The sequence below is a fragment of the Bos mutus genome, chromosome 15 (assembly GCF_027580195.1).
Source record: "Bos mutus isolate GX-2022 chromosome 15, NWIPB_WYAK_1.1, whole genome shotgun sequence".
NCBI classification, from domain to species: Eukaryota; Metazoa; Chordata; class Mammalia; order Artiodactyla; family Bovidae; genus Bos; species Bos mutus.
In genome coordinates, this window is record NC_091631.1 from 6819587 (window position 1) to 6839201 (window position 19615).

The 19615-nt window shown below is 48.3% G+C and overlaps 1 protein-coding gene across 1 annotated transcript in view; it reads left to right on the plus strand.

Annotated features, from left to right (window-relative positions):
* Positions 1-485: 485 nt before the first annotated feature.
* Positions 486-19615, plus strand: part of SYT13 (synaptotagmin 13) — a 42138-nt gene continuing 23008 nt past the window's right edge. The window contains exon 1 of the mRNA XM_070383148.1: positions 486-762. Within this exon, the coding sequence (XP_070239249.1) occupies positions 580-762 (183 nt within the window). The 5' untranslated portion in view covers positions 486-579. The remainder of the gene's footprint in view (positions 763-19615) is intronic.

The window sequence follows — 19615 nt, forward strand, 5'->3', positions numbered from 1 at the left end:
TTTGCTCAAATTCATGTCCATTGAGTTGATGATGCTATCTAACCGTGTAATCCGCTGCTGCCCCCTTCTCCTTTTGCCTTCAATCTTTCCCAGCAGCATCAGGGTCTTTTCCACGGAGAGGGCTCTCTGCACCAGTTAGTAGTCTGATAAAACGACCCCCTATCCAGACAGAGCTGCAGGCCAAGGTTTGAGTCCTGGTTTGCCGGCTAACCTAACGCACAGTGTGACCTTGGCGAGCTCCTGTTCTTGAACCCAAGTGAACCCAAGAGTCCTACTTAAAGCTAAAGCGTGAAGGATGACTCGAGACGAGAGGACGATGCGCTCAGGTTCCTTCCACCTGAGCGGATCCACCTTGGGCCGGGGTGGGGGGTCGGGTCACGTGCTGGGCTGACGCTGCCGCACCAGCCAGCTCCGGGTCCAGCCTCCCGCTCTGACGTCCTCGGGCCGCCCTCCCTGCCCGCCCCTCCGCCCCTCCGCCCCTCCGGCGGCGGCGGTTGGAGAGCGGCTGGCGCGCCTGGACCCCAGGCCGGGGAGGCACGCGGCGGCGGGACCGAGCCCGGTGCGGGGAAGCGGGGCACCATGGTGCTGTCGGTGCCGGTGATCGCGCTGGGCGCCACGCTGGGCACGGCCACCAGCATCCTCGCGCTGTGCGGGGTCACCTGCCTGTGCCGGCACATGCACCCCAAGAAGGGAGTGTTGCAGCGAGACCTGGAGCCCGACCCGGAGAAGGCGAAGCCCAGCGTGCTGCGGGCCGCCCAACAGGTGAGCGGCCGTGGGCCTCGGCTTCCCCGGGGCTTGGGTGGGGGGTCTCCCTGGCGGCTGCGGCGGGGGGAGTGGATGGGAAGGAATGGTTGGCGTTCTTCTTTGCGCGACAGAGCCCGGCTGGGAGTGGGGACAGCGGACGTGTTTGGACAGCGGATGTGTTCAGAGGCCCTGGGGCGGGGGCGGGGGGTCCCAAAGGCCTGGGGGGTGGGGTGGTGGCGGCTAGGGTACAGGAGGAAAGGGGCCAGCAAGCCTAAGGTGCAAGCATGGGAGTGAGTGGGAAAGGGGGCTTAGATAGAAATCGGAGCTGGGAGGCGAGTTGGAGGGGTGAGTAATAAGACAGGGAGGCTCTGAGGGTTTGGGGCAGGGGGCTGCGAGGCTTAGGGGAGAGGAAGAGGGGAATGACCGAGAAGGAGAAGCCCCAGGATTTGGGGAGAAGAGAAAGGGTGATACAGAACAGAGTGGGCCCGTTGTGCCGCTGGCGCAGGGGAGCTCACTGACCGAGCTGAGAAGGGAGAGAGGGGGTGGCAGCCGGGGGCTGCAGTGGGAGCGGGGCAGGGGCGGTTGGGCTGGGGGTGCTGGGGTCTGGAGAGGCAGGTGAGTATGGAGGGCTTGGGCGACCCTCACCCCCCCTAGCAGCCCTCAGCTCCAGCCAGCCTGAGGGAGTAGCTCTGAGCCCCCCTCCAACCCTCCACTCCCCACCGATGTGGCTGCAGATGTCTCTGGAGACGGGAGGGCTTTTATCTCCACATGAGCTCGTCCCCCAGGGCCTCTCTGGGCAGAAAATGGGTGGGGTCCCCATTGTACACTGCAGCCGAAGGGGGTCTGAGAAAGGTTTGGGAGGACTGCCCTACATGGGCTGTGAAGTCCAGGACATATCCCCAAAGTGGCAGAGGCTAAGTCCTCTGCAGACCTGGGAGGGAGGGTCTGGCCAGAGAGACTGGAGGAAGGCAGGCCCCCCCTGGGGAAGAGGGAGGTGACTTAACGACTTCCCTGGGCCCCCTTGATTCCTTCCAGGGTTCAGAGTTCCAGGACCGGCACTACAGAGCTGTGCCCCCGCCTTCCTTTTGCCAATCAATTATTCAAAAGCTCAGGCCCAGCTGCGGGGGCCCTGTCAGTCACTGTGAGAGGGGAAGGAAATGGCTGCTGTCCTTGAGGGACTTGGGATCCCAGCAAAGTGACATTGGTGCCGGCAGGATCCGGGGTCAGCTGGGCAGGGGCATGTGGGATCCAGGGCTGTCTGAAATGGGAGCAGCGGGCTCCCCACGGGGCCTGTGCGGGGTCCGTGGTTGGGGGCTGCTGGACAAGCTCTTCTCCAAACATGGAGGCCTCAACCTCCACTCCCACTCGGCACACTTGAGGGACAGCCATTCATTCTTCTGCCTTTCTCCGTGGCAGCTCTTCAGGCATTGTCTGCCCCCCACCCCCGCCCCTTCCCAGAAAGAATCACTGGGACCACTGTTGGTGCAAATGACCTCCGGGATCACTTCCAGTTCTTTGTCTTCTTGAGGACCAGTAGCCCAAGCAGCGGCCAATGATCTGTTAAAGACAAACCAGATCCTGCGTCTCCCGGGCTTGAAATCCTCCCCAGCTTCTCACTGAGCTTTTGAACAGACCACAGCACACCGTAGCCTGGCACTTGCCCGGGGCTGGGCTCTAAGTGCTGTACACCTAATGCAATTAGCCACTCAATTATAGACGTAGATAATGCGGCTAAGGTTCAGAGAGGGTGGGTGAGTTTGCCCAGGGCCACACAGCCCGAGAAGTTCCCGAGCCTGATTCTAAGCTGGTCTGGTTCTGGAGTCCATGCTGTGAGCCACTCCACCCCACGGTCTTGCCTGTCTGGTGTGGCCCGCGTTTGCCTCTCCAGCCAAGCTCATGCGAGTGCCCCCCATCACGGACGGTCTCAGCTCCCCTGGGTTTTTATCCTTCTTGAAGATGCCAACCCCTCCCATTTTCCTCTGACTTTTCACAGAGATGGCTCCTCCTCATCCTGTGGGTCTCCTTCTGTTTGCATTTCACCTCTTCAGGGGGACGATTCTGCCCGTGGCCACATGTAACAAAGCCCCCCTCCCCCATTATACCCTCCATACTATGCCTTCTTATTTCTGTTTGTAGCGTTTGTGACAGTTGGATGTGATTTTTCGTATCTGCTTACTTACAATATTCATTCCCAGCACCTACTCAGTGTCTGAAACCTAGTAAGTGCCCAATGAGAAATTATTGACTAATATTAAGGCATCCCATGCCCAGCCATTGGAGATTATTGTCTGAGTTATTTCTTCAAATGTAGATATATTTTGCAACCCAGAGCTGGCTCACAGGGTCACAATAAATGCTTGTTGATATGTGCGTGCTCAGTCACTCAGTCATGTCCGATTCTTTGTGACCCCATGGACTGTAGCCTGCCAGGCTAATTCTGTCCATGGGATGGTTTAGGGAAGAATACTAGAGCGGGTTTCCATTTCTTTCTCCAGGGCATCTTCCCGACCCAGGGATCGAAACAGTGTCTCCTGCCTTGCAGGCAGATTCTTTGATGCTGAGCCACCTGGGAAGCCCCTGTTGATACGTGAGACCCATCCATTCACATCCCTCACTTGGTTCCCTCAGTGATGAGGATTTGGGCACCTGGATGTGAATCTGTAGGTGTGAACGTGATGCAGTTGAGATCTCACAATGTTGGTTTGGCTACCGTTGTGCTCAGACTGATTCAGCCGCTGACCCAGATAAAGTACACAGAGAAAAAAGACAGCATGTTGACATTTCAAAAAAAGTAAAGGGAGGTGGTGGTAGGGCAGATGGCAGCAGGGCGAGGGGCTTGGCACATGTCGACAAAGAGGAGAAGAGTCTGGTAAGGAAGGTTCTCAGAAGATGCTTCTTAAACAGAGAGGGCACTGGGGCTGGGGAAGAGGGTTCTGGATTCCTGTAACCAGGAGAACTGGGGTGTCTCTGTAAGTTGCTGGTTGTGGTTGCTGGAAAAAACTCCTTGGATTTCTTAGCTATGCCTGGGCAATCTAATTTCTGGCCATGAGTGGTCAGCTGAAGTTAAAGTTTATAGTGCTTTTGAAAAGAACTTGAAGTTTTCCTTGCAGGTTCTTCACCTGAGATCCACAGATCCCAACAGGGAGTCTGTAGCTAAAAATGGAAGGGGTTCATGGTCTTGGAGAGGAAAAAACTCCATTTTCATGAGCCTCTACCTGAAACTTAGCATTTTCTGTAAATAGGAGTATAAACAACACGTCACAGGAATATGAACAATACCTGTGACTTGGTCCTCAAGGGAAATCACGGGTAGTTTCAGAGTACCTCACAGCTTTTCGATAGTGTTTATGCTCATCCCTAATTCTAAATTATGCACTTATTAAATCTCCCGCGAGATCCTTTTATTTAATGAAAGAATAAAGAGGCACATGTGTAGCTATTTCCAAGATTGATTTTATTAGGTGGACTGTTGTAGTCCTGTGTCTTTTATTTGCTGCTTTTTTTCAAGCACTCAGAGGAGGTACCATAGGCTTCTCTAAACAACCGTAGAAACTCATCCAATGTCTCTGCTGAGTGGGAGGTGGCCAAGGTGCAAACTCTCACTGCTGTTCACGCCTCCAGCTGGCTTCAATTCATTCTTTTTCTTGGTTTTTCCGAAATGTACATCGTGGACCCTTTTCCTGCCTTCTTACACAATCCCTCACCCCCTCCGCCCCGTTGTGTGCCATCCTTTATGGAGGGGGAGAGGGATTCAGTCTCACTACACCATCCTTGTGACCTGGGATCACCTGGGACCTCGTTTTCTGTTATCAGCCCAGCTTTCAAAGCTTGGTTATTATGCAGTGATGGCCGAATGCTTGAGCCACGAGACAGAGGAGGGTCAGATGTGGGATATGTGTATGTGATCATTTTAATTCACTGCTGCTGCTGAACCTATTAGTGACAGGCAGCAAGACCCATTGGTTCCGTCCCCCAGAATTTCCTTTTCATGCTTGTCTGCACAGGCTGCCACTCACTGCATTTCTGGGTCCTTGCAGATGAAGCCCTCCTTTTGGTGAACCTACATGACTACTGAGCAAGCAGGGGAGCTGTCCTTCCCCACAGCTTGGTGCCCCTGATGCCTCAGCGTGACTTGGGTTCTGTTCTCAGAAAGCTTTAGTTTCAATGTGTGATTTTTCTTCCCATCTGGCGCTTATCTTGTTGTCCCCTTATGTGAATCTTCTCAGATGCATCTCAGAGGTTCCCAGAGTAACCCTGCTGCTGTCCCCTAGCGGTCAAAGGCTTCCTCCTAGGGCCCCCCAGCAGTGGTCCCCAGGTCTCTTGTATCCACATCTCCCAGCTCCTACTGCTACTTACTACCAAACTCTAAAATCCTACCTTCTTTCCAGCAGAGTTGAGAAGCAAAGTGACTTTTGATGGAACACTGTGTTAGTTCATTCAGGTTATTATAACAAAATACCACAGAGTGGGTAGCTTATAAACAAAAATTTATTTCTCATGGAGCTAGAAGCTGGGAAGTCCAAGATCAAAGCTCTGGCCAACCCAGTGTCTGGTGAAGACCTGCTTCCTAGACTTTTGGCTGTAACCTCACCTGGTTCCCCAGTAGCTCAGCTGGTAAAGAATCCACCTGCAATGCAAGAGACCCCGGCTGGTTCAATTCCTGGGTCAGGAGGATCTGCTGGAGAGTAGATCTGCTGGTAGTCTACCCACTCCAGTATTCTTGCACTTCCCTGATGGCTCAGCTGGTAAAGAATCCACCTGCAATGCTTAAGACCTGAGTTCGATCCTTGGGTTGGGAAGATCCCCTGGAGAAGAGAACTGCTACCCACTCCAGAATTCTGGCCTGGAGAACTCCATGGACCGTATAGTCCGTGGGGTCGCAATGAGTCGGACACGACTGAGTGACTTCCACTTTCACCTTTCACGGGGTAGAAGGGGCAGGAAGCTCTCTTCTGTCACTTTTATGGGGACACTAATCCCTCTTATGAAGGCTTCACCCTCACAGCTGCTCTCCCCAATGCCCTACCTCTTAATAGCATCACCTTTCAGGTTAGGTTTTAACATATGAATTTTTCAGGGGGCATAAACATTTTGACCAGAGCAAACACCTAATAGATTCGATGTTTTTAAGAAATAATTTAAATATGTGCTGTATTTTTATCAAGCAACATATGTATAGTAGAGTCTTTCCCCCTCTCTGAGATTAAGAACTGTGTTTCATTTTCCTTGTACCTCTGACGATATCCAGTAGATAATAGGCACGTGACGGTCAATGTATATTTTGATTTAAATCATATCAGAACATCTGAAGAAGAGAGTAAAGGTACAAAGGAATGCACATGGTTAAGATTCCATTTCCACTAGATTTGAAATCAAGCCCATTTATGTCTGGGGTTTCCACTGGGGACAGGTAATGCCTGGGGCAGAGTGGGGAAGCTTCTGTTTATAAGCTCTGCCTCTTGACATGGTACTGATTACACAGCTGTGTCCACTTTATGAAAGAAAGCATATACAGCTCTACATTTATGATTTGTGTATTTTCTGAATGTAGTTATAATTCAGTAAAGTTCTTATCTGTCAAGTTGTGATGTAATGTTTATGAATATTGTTTTAGTATCAAGCCAGTGTTTTTTAATAGGAGGATTTGGGGGCTGTCATCAAGACACGGCCCTCCTTTTTGTGGTCTGTTATTCACCACCCCCCGGCCCTGTCTGCTTTCTGCTGCTACTCCTGCAGCTGCCTCCTCCCTCAGACCAGGGCCTGGGGAACATCAGCGCAGCCTGATTAATGCTTCTGCCTGTTTTCCTCTTCCTTAGACCCCTGGAGCAACGTCTTCTCAGAGTACTTGTCTGAATGTAGACTTGGCAGAGAGGATGGATCAGAGCCCCAGCACTACATTTCAGCAACTATTAAATTCACTCATTAAAGGTTAATGAACATATTCTAGGCACTGGGCCATAGCAGTAAAAAGACAGGTGTATGCTCTTCCTTGTAAGCAAGGAAGCAGACAATGAAGCCAGCAGTTGTCATTAAGCATATCACAGGTGAGGTTCAGGGGGCCATGGGAGACGCTTAGGATAGGCACCTCCAACTTTGCCCCAAAGTAGGGCTTGTCTCCAGTTCTTGTTGGCTGCCCTGACGAGGTCTCCTGGTACTTCAGTGATCACAGGAGGTCAACATGAATTGCTAACCCCGCTCCTGGAACTGATTTGACCCTGGACTGCCGGAAGGCCTGACCTTGGATTCTCAATCCTTTTAAAGAGTTGATTTCTTAGCTGATCTCCCAGCTGATAAACTCTCCTATTGATATAAACAAACAAAAAGTATATCCGTTTCCATAGAGTAATAAAGAATAGTCATAGTATAGCTAAGGTTTATTGAGTTCTTGTGTGCCAGGCACTATTGTAAGCTCTTTAATCATATTAATTTTATCCCCACAATAGCCCTGATATATGCATACTTATTGCATCCATTTTACACATGGAACTTACTCTGTAGCAACTTATTCCGTAGCAGAACTGGGAATCACATTTAGGAAGTCGGGCTCCAGAGTCCACATCTTTGACCACTAGGCTGGAGATTAGCAGGAAAAAAATAGTCAAAATTTTACTTGAGCCACTGCATTTCCCCAGGTATGGCCTAAAAGTGTCTACAATATATGGATCTTTGCAGGTCAGTTTAAAACCTTTCCCAAAGCTTTGGCTGGCTTCTGTGCCTCTTGCATCCTTCATGCTTCGAGCACTGGGTGCGGCCCCAGGCCCTCCAGAGAAATTTACACAGTAAACATGTTTGGGCTGGTTGCTTAGTAACAGGGAAGACAGTATGAATTTTGCATCAAGAAATCAGCATGGATTATTTCAGGGAGATGAACACATGCCCACTGGAAGCACTAGGCTCTTTGAAACATACTGCGGACCTTTGGTCTGTGTCCATTGGTCCTTCTCAGTGACAGGTCCCAGACCTGCCCCATCTTATTCCCTCTCTAGTTTCTCCTCTGGTTCAGCATGTAGATAATTCAGGCTCATGGCTCCTCTCTTCATGTGACTGACGGCTCAACAGCACCTTTTGTTCACTCCAGCAGAAAATGCTGCTGCATCTTTCGACATTTTTAGATTTTCAGATACTGGCCCAGATTCCTCTCATGTGCCTGGAGTACAGGAAGAGAAAGAGAGAGACCAACAGAGCACAGTGGGAGAAACACCTGAACTAGAAATCAGATGGGCTTAAGGGGGAGGCAGAAGGAAGGGGAGAGACCGGTAGGATGGGGAAGCTGCAGACCCAGAAGACAAAGAAAGGAGGCAAGCTGAAAAGTGGCCGGCCACCCCAGAGTCAGAAGGAGAAAGCAGACTCTGTGTGGATGATCCCCGTGCGTGTTATCATCGTCACCTTCCTTATCCTTTCCCCCCAAAACTTTAGTCCCTCAAGGGTCCCCATCTGCTTCACCTAGGTTCCTGGGGGCTCTAGAAACTCAGGTCTAGTTGAGGTGGCATTTACTACTTCTCAGCGACATTTCTTCACGTGGGCATCACTGGGCCAATGTGATGCCAGGAGGAGGAGCCTTGATCGCTTACCATGTCTATTCACTGCACAAAAATAGACCTTCCCACCGAGGAGTTCCCTAAGTGCTAATTAAGAAAAGGGTGTTTTAATTGATTCATATTATAGAACATTCCTAGGAGAGTTTTACATGGTGTTTAAGGGTGTTGCAGTGATTTATAGTGATATTTTGGGAACCTGACTGATGTTTGGGGTGGACTTGGAATGCATTTTAATTTTTCCCATTTAAAACAGTGGAATGCAAGTGACTGCTCTCTGAAATTCACTGGCCCGGCAGGCTTGTTTCCATGAACAGATTAGAGTCAAAGAATGAGGGGTGGTTGCATATATGAATACGTGCACACATGGATGTGAATATGTATACATGCATATGCAAATGAGAGAAAAGGGAAAGAGCGTCCCATGGAAAATCTGTGAAATTGAGTCTTAACCCATCTGGCGGAGACCCTAGGGCACTTTGATATATTTCATTGGCTCTGCCCACCCTCCTCTCGTTAATTCAAGACGTACTTTTCCTTCATAGAAAAACTGAGCAGGATGGCAGAGAGCAAGAGAAGTGAGGAGAAACACTGAATGACTGACTGCATGAGTCATTGGATGGACGGATAGATGAATGGGAAGGAGACTCCTGGGGCCACTGCCTCTGCTTGCAGCCAACGTAAAAATCACAAGCACAGAAATAAAAGCAGGAGAAGGCGCTGAGCTTGTGGAAGAATCTCTGTGCTCACCCCCAGTGACAAGGCAGGGCATCAAGACAAGCCTGGAGGGCGTGGAGTCTTCCTGCCCTTCAAGCATCGGTTCACACAGCTGACATTGGAAACAGTTTTAAAAATCTTCTGTTGCAAAGACCAATGAGATAATACCCCAGGGGAGCACATTTTACTTGGAAAATCATTATAAACCACACAGTTTTGAACTTGCTGCTAAAAGTAGCCTGATGAAAGGGGTGTGAGTTATGGAGGCAGGATAGTGAAGTCTGCTTTTCAAACAGAATTAAGATTGATACTTTCATGAGTTCCCTGGTGGTCTAGTGGATAGGATTAGATTATTTTAGTGCTATGCCTGAGTTCAGTCCCTGGTGGGGGAACTGAGATCCTTCCCATGAGGTGCGGCCAAAAAAAAAAAAGAAATAAAGAATGATGTTTTCAAGAGAACTGCATTTGAAGATGAGGAGGTTGGGGAAGAGTGGTTTGGTTGGGCAACTAGATGACTTATTAGGAAACAGTTGCAGAATGAAGCTGAGAATACCTTCAGTGAGCTCTAAACTCCTGTGTTTCATATCCGAACCCCCATCCTTTCTCACAGTGCACCCCCCAAGCACCTTAGATTGTGTTTTTGTTTCCAGCACAGTCAATTCACAAAGAAAGGGCGAGGCTCCCAGAAAGACATACAGTGAAGGCAGCAATGGCACGAGAAGAGACGAAACTGCATGGGAAAACATCAGCGTGGTCTCGGGGCTTTGGGGCATATTCCCTGCAGATGCATGATCTAATAAGTTGCCTACCTCGCGAGTAGGTTGAATCCATTAAGTAGCGACATGACTATTGCTCTTCCTGTAACAGCCTCATTACCAAACTCAGAGAGACAAAGGATCAGAGGATGAAAAGGAGCGAAGAAGAGCGTAGGTATCTCATTGGTAACCACTACTTGGTAGACTTGTGTGTATTTGGATATTCACCAGAATGAGTTTAAGTAAAAACAATCTAGTCTTTGAGACCATGTAAGAGAGGAAATTGCCTCTTAGAACGAAAATGCTCGCTTCTTGATCAAATCGCTGAGATGTAATAGGAAGCAAATTAGACTTAGACTCTAAACCTGAATTTATTTTCTTTTTACAATTTTATTTATCTTACGGCTGCACTGAGTCTTCATTGCTGCACGTGGGCTTTCTCTAGTTGCGGCGAGCAGGGTTACTCTCTTGTGGTACATGGGCTTCTCCTTGTGATGGCTTCTCCTATTGCAGGGCGCATTGCATGGGCTCTGGGCACACAGGCTCAGCAGCTGTGGTGCACAGGCTTTGCTGCTTTGTGGCATATGGGATCTTTCCAGATCAAACCAGTGTCCCTGCATTGCAAGGCAGACTCTTAAACAGTGGACCATCAGGAAAGCCCCTAAACCTGAATTCAACTTCCAGTGTTTTCCAGCTAAATGACCTTGGCCATTCTGAATCCTGCTTTCTTCACCAACAAAACAGAGGTGATAGCAATAAGGTTCTCCACGGTAATATTAAACACTAAATGAGACAATACTTTTGAACACACCCAACACATTCAGTGCCTGGTCTCTCTATTCAGTATATTTTAGGTATCTCTGAATCCTTTAGGATATTTGTTTAGGTATCTCTGAATCCTTTAGATATAACTGAATCCTAGGATATTCATTCATTCAAAAAATACTTCCTCACTCTGTAATAATGTAAATGGGAAAAGAGTTTGAAAAAGAATAGATACACGACTGTGTGTAACTGAACTGCTTTGCTGTATGCCTGAAACTAACACGAGGTTGCTAGTCAGCTGTTGTTGTTTAGCCGCTAAGTCATGTCTGACTCTTTTGTGACCCCATGGACTGTAGCCCGCCAGGTTCCCCTGTCCATGGGATTTCTCAGGCCAGAATACTGAAATGGGTTGCCGTTTCTTTCTCCAGGGAATCTTCACAACCCAGAGATCAAACGTGTGTCTCCTGCATTGGCAGGGGGATTCTTTACCACAGAGCCAACAGGGAAGCCCTAATCAACGGTACTCCAGTATATCAATAAAAACCAAGCACAACAAATCAAAACAAACCAAAACGAAAGACTTCTTCATCACCTATTATATGCAAGACCCTGAATTAACACTGCTGCTGCTAAGTCGCTTCAGTCGTGTCCGAACTAGGGACACTAAAGTGACCAGGCAGACAACACCCTTGACTTCCTGAAGCTCATGTCCTCGGGGTAGAGAGCTTCATCACAGGGTCGTACAAATGGATATAAATCTAATGCTATTAGGTGCGGTAAGGTAGGTAAGAGTTCTCTCAAGAAGTGATAACTCATTAGTGCTCTGATCTTAACATATTTGGAGACTTAGTAAAGAATTTTGAGCCTAAACTATATACCCTTTATACACACATACTCAATTCTTTGCAAAGCATATGTATGTTTATACATTATACGTACATGTTGCCCTACTGTTATATCATGTACATGATAAAACATACACAAAATGGACCTTTTAAAACAGTAATGTAAAAATAAATTATAAAATGAAATTCTGTTATTTTCTTCCCATACCCCAAATGAACTGTCTTGCACACCCCTGTGGCGTAAAGTTAGTGTCATTTACTAAGTAAAGGTACTGGAGTTGAGGACTTGAAGTATTCTCGGCATAGGGTATGTGCAAAGGCCCTGTGGCAAAAAGAAATATCACTAAGGAGGGACTGAAGGAAGGCTAAAGTGGGTACAGCTCCAAGGGCACAGGAGAGAATGATTGCAAGTGAGCAAGGCAGGTCCGGCCAGACAGCACCATACAGGACCTCTGGGCCAACAGAAGTGTTGGGCTATTTTCCCAAGAGCAATGGAAACTACTGAAAGGTCTTAAGTGAGATGTGACATAGTTGGATTTAAGGCGCAGCATCATCTTGGATGGGAGAAGACTAGAAGTGAGGAGACCAGGGAAACTCTGGACAGAGACCATGATGGCTTGGACCACTGTCATTGTGGCAATAGTTTGGAGAGGTGTTTAGGAGATAAATTGACTGGCTTTGCCTCTGAGTTGGCTGTAGGCTTCAGGAAGAGGGAGGAGTTGGAGTTGGGGACGAGAGCTAAGGGTTTCACTTAGGGTGGTGGTACCACGTGGTGAGACAAGGATGAGGCCGTATATTTTAAGTCATGAGTTCACTTTTGTGCAGGGGAGTGTGAGGAACCTTTGTGCTATCTCCATGAAGTGGTTCTGCAGGTCTGGAGCTCACCCTCTGGGGGGGATGTATATTTGGGAGTAGAAAGCCCAGCCATGAGCATGGCTGAGACCACCTGGTTAGAAATCAGAATGAGAGGGGAAAAGGCCCTGGGAACAAGTCCTGAGGAATGCCAGTGTTTCATGAAACAAGGAGGGGTGGCCAGAGAGGAAGGAGAAAACCTGGAGAATGTGATATCAAAATACTAATAATGACAAGAGAAAAACTTTTGAAGAAGAAGGGAGTCACTGAAAAGTCAAGTAAGATAAGGCTGAAAAACCCCATAGAATGAAACAATAAAGATCCTCAGTGACCTTGGAGATCAACAGTGACCTTCAGTGGGCTGATGGGGCCTCTGGGAAAGGGGTGTAGAGGGGCGGAAGGTGATGGAGGATGACAGTACCAAGTACAGGCAGTTCTTCTGAGTTGCATGGCTGCCAAGGGGTGGAGAGGGCTAGGGCCTGGCTGAGTGAAAGACAGAGGTCAAAAAATTATGGAGCACCGTTGGAATCTGATGGGAAGGAGCCAGTTGAAAGAGAAGAATGAATGTTCAAGAGAAAGGGAGAGAAACAGACCGAAAATAGCTAGGGTAAGGCTCTCATGTGTGGGAACAGTGGCACAAGGCTGGGATGGAAGGACTGATCCTGGAGGGAGGGAGAGAGGGGAACACCTCCCGCAGTGTCACAAGACACTGGATGGGCCACAGCATCAGTGCGGAGAAGAAAGGCATTTCCATGGGTCTGTTAACAGGACGCTAAGTGTCCAACTAGTCCATCCTAAAGGAAATCAATCCTGAATATTCATTGGAAGGATTGATGCTGAAGCTGAAACTCTAATACTTTGGCCACCTGATGGGAAGAACTGACTCATTGGAAAAGACACTGATGCTGGGGAAGATTGAAGGCAGGAGGAGAAGGGGACAATAGAGGATGAGATGGTTGGGTGGCATCACCGACTGGATGGACACGAGTTTGAGTAAGCTCTGAGAGCTGGTGATGGACAGGGAAGCCTGGTGTGTTGCAGCCCGTGGGGTCACAAGAGTCGGACACTACTGTGTGACTGAACTGAACTGAACTGAACTGAAGCGTCTTTTGTTCTCTTGGTTTCCTTTTTCCTCTATGAAGGCAGTCAGAGGAGATAGAGAAATTCCAAAATGTGAGCTTGAAGGAGTAGTTAAGGAAACAGTAAGATTTCTGGGAAGTACTGAGTTTAAGGTTGGTGACCATGACTTTATTATGGAACCATCTGCCCTGTCGCGTGACTCTTCTGTGGTGCCCAGCTACTGGATGCAGACACCATCCATTGATTGACCTCGAGAGATCAGGGAAAGAATGGGGAGGTGAGGGAGATCTTTAGACTTTGAAAGGGTGCTCTTGACATCATGGCCCAGGTAACTGAATCAGGAAAGTTGCAAACTGCAGAAAGAGGAGAAAGAGTAGAGGCCTCCGAGGTCTGAAGATTCCTTGGGTTTGGAAGAACAGCTGAGAAGGGCTGGTCCCGCGGCTGGCCATGGGCACCCTGAAGGCAATATGCCCACCAGGGTCAAAGGTGCCAGAACCATCCCCTCCTTCCTTCACAAGGCCTATAGGGGGCAGGGTCAGGGCACAGAATTTGAGTAAGTAATTGACGGACTTAAAGTTGTTTCAGCTAGCTCTCCACATCCACGGATCTGAAAGGCCGACTCTTCTATGGCATTTTATATGAGGGACTTGCTTATCTGTGGGTTTCATGTCTGAAGGGTTCCTGGAACCAATCCACCAGAAATCCTAAGGGATGGCTACATTCAGAAGGCCAGATGGGTCAGCAGCTGGGTAAGTCAGCAGTCACATCAGGTCAGTTCAGTTCAGTCGCTCAGTTGTGTCCGACTCTTTGCGACCCCATGGGCTCCAGCATGTCAGGCTTCCCTGTCCATCACCAACTCCCAGAGCCTACTCAAACCCATGTCCATCATGTCAGTGATGCCATCCAACCATCTCATCCTCTGTTGTCCCCTTCTCCTCCTGCCTTCAATCTTTCCCAGCATCAGTCTTTTCTAAGGAGTCAGTTCTTCGCATCAGGTGGCCAAAGTATTGGAGTTTCAGCTTCAACATCAGTCCTTCCAATGAATATTCAGGACTGGTTGGATCTCCTTGCAGTCCAAGAGACTCTCAAGAGTCTTTTCCAACACCACAGTTCAAAAGCATCAATTCTTCAGTGCTCAGCTTTCTTTATAGTCCAACTCTCACATCCATACATCACTATTGGAAAAACCATAGCTTTGACTAGACAGACCTTTGTTGGCAAAGTCATGTCTCTGCTTTTTAATGTGCTCTCTAGGTTGGCCATAGCTTTTCTTCCAAGGAGCAGGCATCTTTTAATTTCATGGTTGCAGTCACCATCTGCAGTGATTTTGGAGCCCAGGAAAATAAAGTCTCTCACTGTTTGCATTGTTTTCCCATCTATTTGCCATGAAGTGATGGGACTGAATGCCATGATATTAGTTTTTTGAATATTGAGTTTTAAGCCAGCTTTTCCACTCTCCTCTTTCACTTTCATCAAGAGATAAAAGGTTTTCTTTAGTTCTTCTTTGCTTTTGCCATAAGGATGGTGTCATCTGCATATCTGAGGTTGTTGATACTTCTCCCGGCAATCTTGATTCCAGCTTGTGCTTCATCCAGCCCAGAATTTCACATGATGTGCTCTGCATGTGAGTTGAATAAGCAGGGTGATGATGTACAGCCTTGTCATACTCCTTTCCCAAATTTGAACCAGTCCATTGTTGCATGTCCGTTCTAGCAGTCAAGTGTCATACGGTGTTTCTGGAATTCTTTATTGTAGGAAAACAAGAGACTAAAAGAGGAGTGCCTTGAACCTGTAACCTCTGTAGCCCACAGGAGGATCAGGCAGGGGCCTGGCTCCCCTGAGCTGGGAGCCTGGCTGTCCCAGTGGCTTAGAGTCTGGAAAGCAGAGTCAACACCACTGGTGTGCTTTCCTTACTCTGGGCTGTGGCCTAAGATCTGGGCAATGTCAACTGCACGGACCGCCCCAAGGAGGCACACCAGGGCCTCGGCTCCTCAGGAGGAGAGGAGAAGGGGTGGCTCTGGCTGACACTACCGCTGGAAAGAAATGGGGTTCCTGTGACTCCCACGGGTGGCCTTGGGAGGACGCACTAATTGCAGCAGCACGTGAAATGGTTAATGCATTAATAAATAGTATGAATAATCAAGTTGTCCTTATAATGATTCTTTTAAATGGCTGAACTTCACATACAAGATGTATGGAGGGGATGAAGCACTTGGGCTTTGGGTTTCAGTTCCAACCTGCCCCTCACTTCCTGTGTGACGGTGGGTTAGTGACTTAACCTTTCTGTGCCTCAATGTGACCATCTGTTAACTGTCACTGACACTGGATTGTCATGAGGATTCAGTCAGCTAATTTGGATAGGACAGTGCCCAGAACATTAGTGCTGGGCCGGAAAGCATCCAGAACCACTTTCCAGATCCTTCTCCCTGCACCCCCACCCCCAATCCCACCCAAATGTACCCCATTGTCTATTCCCTGTGCCCTTGTCCCAGGGGCCAGTTCTAGGCATGTGAACATTGCCCAGTTGCTCCTGGCCCCAGGATATTTCCAATGACTTGTTAGTTTCCTTAACCTTCCACACCTTTGTCAATATCTGCTTTATGAAATTCCCCTCAATTACCTGCTTTGAATGCGCCATCTGCTCTTGCCACAACCCTGTGGATAAGGTGCTCAGTCAACGTTAGCTACTGTTACCAACCTTAATAAATAATAAGAGAGGGGGAGTCAGCGAGTCAGGAAGAGTGTGTACAAATTGGCAAAGGTCAGGGCCCACATGTTGAGCCCTCTGTTTGCTCACAGCTTGATTGTTTAGAAACCACTTTCATTTTCTGATTTGATCTAGTATGATGCTTTACCACTGAGCCACCAGGGAAGCCCGTACAGAAAAAGAGAAAACAGTAGGCGCTCATCTCTAGGGTTGTGTGAGGATCAAATACAGTAAAGTCTGTTGCGTTTTGCAGAGCATCTGGTGCAGAGGAAGAGGTGGAGAGGTGGCAGCTGTATTGTCCTGTCCGGTTTTGTGATGTGACGGATGGAATCAATGCAGACACCACCTACAAGGTTCTCTGGGCGGGATCTTGCCACTCTGTGGCAGCCCGGTGGAATTATTATTTTAAAAATCAGTTTGAATTCTGTGTCCTCCAGAAGTGTGGGGATACTGAGAGCACTCGTTGTCCCTCCTCTTCTCATGGGGCTTAAGGCTTTGGTGGTACCCGTGGCCCTCTGAACACACTGCAGACTTTCAAGCTGCTGCCTTGACCCAAAAAGCCCTTCTGCCACTTCTCCACTTGTCAGAATGCTGCCTTGGATTTGGGGCTGGGGGGGTGCAGCAACCAAAATCAGAGTCTCTGAATCGTCGTGAAATCCTGTTTTCACTCCCCCAACTCCACCCTGTAACTCTTCCCCCAGGTAATGTTTGATGGGCTCCTATGTACTCTATCTCATATTTAGCTGGTCTCCTCCCCTCAAATTTTAGCTCAGGAAGCCTTTCTTGATTTCATATTCCTAGTGGACACAACCTCATCACCATCTGTCCCTGTCTTGAAAGGACTTCTTACCTGAGATTGCTTTTTTGCGCTAACTGGTTTCTTGTTCCCACTCCACTGGAAATGCCCAAGCCACGAGAGAATGATAGGACAGTGTTATTCCTGAAGCTGATAAGTATCTGGAGATTTACTAAATGTTGAACGAATGAATGAATGACTGAAAGTAAAAAGTGGAAGTGTTGGTCACTCAGTCGTGTCTGACTCTTTTGTTACTGCACGGACTGTACCCCATCAGTCTCCTCTGTCCATGGAATTATCCAGGCAAGAATACTGGAGTAAGTAGCCATTCCCTTCTCCAGGGAATCTTCCTGACCCCAGGATTGAACCCAGGTCTCCTGCATTGCAGGCAGACTTTTTACCACCTGAGCTATCACGGAGGCCCTGGTGAATCACTAGCAGCAGAGAAAGGGTTTTCTGTTATTCCCAGTTGTGGTTCATTCCTGCTGGTTTGGGCGAGGTGCGTTTACCTGGCTGATAGATAAGCCTAGCTGGCAAGTCTACCCCACAATAAACCCCCTAGTGTGTTGCCTTAGATCCGGCTATGGGGCAGGGAGTGTGCTAAGTCAATCACAGACTGGCCTTTTTAGAATTTAAAATAATCACGGAAGGGAAAGAGACCAGCAGGGGGTGAGTCTCAAGGGAAGGGGATTTAAGAAGGCACAGATCTATAATAAACAGAAGAAGAGGTGTTGGAAGGGATAACAAAAGATGTGTGGTGGCTGGGTTACCATGGAAACACTGCAAGGCGCCTGGACTGGAAGACAAGCTGCTTCTTCAAAGAGAATTTCGAATTTGCAAGTTGAAATAAACCCTTCCGCCAGGACCTGACCCTGTGGATTCACCCATAAGTAGCCAAGAACTGGAGATCCTGGTACGAGCAGCTCCCCAGGAGCTGTCTACCAGACAAATAACTGTCTGTTGGAAGCCGAGAGAACTTGACTGAGAGGGAGGTCATACCTGTGAGCAGCTCACCTTATCTCTCGACCTTGCCTGGAATTCTCTGACCTCCCCCAAACCAGAGGGTTCCCATGTGAGCTTCAGGGACCACCTGCATCATAGTCACTTTAGGGAGATTCTTAGATGCACAGATTCTTTAGGATCCACCTAGGACTTTTGAGACAAAGCGGGGAAGGAACCCGGGCATCTGAATTTTACATTCCCCCAGGTGCCATTTCTATGGGTTGAAGTGTGGCACAGTGCTCAACCCTCTGCCTCTGACTAAAGGCACGCAGGGGTGGAGTAAAGAGTGGTGCGGCCGGGCAGTGGTCCAGGCATCAGTCTAAGGGGCACTAAAGTGTGGGTGAACAAACGGTGATTCCGTGTGACGCGGTGGTAAAGGGCTGCAGGCACAGCGGAACAGTTAAACAGAGAGCTCTGGCGGGGGCCAGCCTGGGTTGAGTCTCACCTTTACTGCTCACCAGCTGGCTGTGTGTCCTCATATGTAAAATGGGATTGGTCATAGCAGCACTTCCTGATAGGGTGATTACGAGGATTTGTGGAGTTCATATCTGAATGGTACAGGGCACAGGTGGGCAGAACCACAAGATGGAAGGGGCTTGGAGGACTCTGAGTTTGTAGAAGAGCGAACAGATTCTTGAAGACTAGAGAAACCAGTTTTCATTGTGTTCATCCACTGAGGTGAGGTTGGGTGTTGTTTGTTACAAAGCAGTTGGTCTTCCCTGACTAATACAAGGTCATGAACAAGTGGCCCGGGAAGGTGCAGTCCGGTGTAGGGGTGTGTAAGGATGCTTTACAGAGAGAATGGGCAAAAGGGATCAAACCTCTGGGTTGGTTAAGAGCTTCTACAGCTGTACCCCAAATTCTCTTTAGGGGAGTTATCTCTATGATTGGAAGGGAAACTTGGATGGAGGGCCATTCACACAGACTGCGCTTCTTCGAGTTGTTCCTTTCCTGGAGACAAAATGACTTATTCTCAGTTAGCTTTCAGCTTGATTTATTGTATGTTGTCCAACATACAGAGAGAGGAAGAGTCCTGCTTCTCCTCTAGGGCCTCTGCGTGTGTGTGTGTGTGTGTGTGTGTGTGCGCGTGTCTTGAGGAGCAGAGGGAATGTGGTACTAGCCAGTGTTATGGAAAATATTCCACATCACAAAATAAACAAGAAAATTTTTTGTGTCCTTTCTTGTGGTAATTCAAAATATTTTAATACTGAGACATTTATATGGAGCCAAATACAAAAAGTCACACGAACTTTAAGATAGAACGAGAGATTTCAATAAAGAGATCCAATTGTTCTAGACTTCCCATTCCCTGGAGCATGTGTTACCTTTGTCTGCCTTTGGTGTTGCTTTGGAAGTGAAGTTTGAGAAACACTGATCCAGACACCAGAAAGCCTAATTCAGCAGGTGGGCTAGAGGTGTGGTGTGGTGTGTGTGTGTGTATCTCTATCTAAATTTTATTGCGATGCAGTCGTCATACAGTGAAATGCAAGCATCTGAAGTTGCTAGTTTATGATGATCAGTGTTGACAAATATATATCCTCTAGTCTGTAACCCACACTTCTGCTGTGCCTCTTACCACTCAATTCTCCCTAGAAGCAATCAGAACCACTGTTCTAAGGTCTATCCTCATTGATTAGTTTCACCTGTTCTAGAGGTTAATTTCCATCAGTGTTTCTCAACCTTGGCACTGTTTACTTTGCGGTGAGATAATTCTTTGTTGTGGGGAGCTGTCCTGGGGAATGTAGGATGATAGCTAGCAGCTTTCTGGCCTCTTAACTGGTAACAACCTCCACCCCCAGTTGTGACAAACAAAAAAT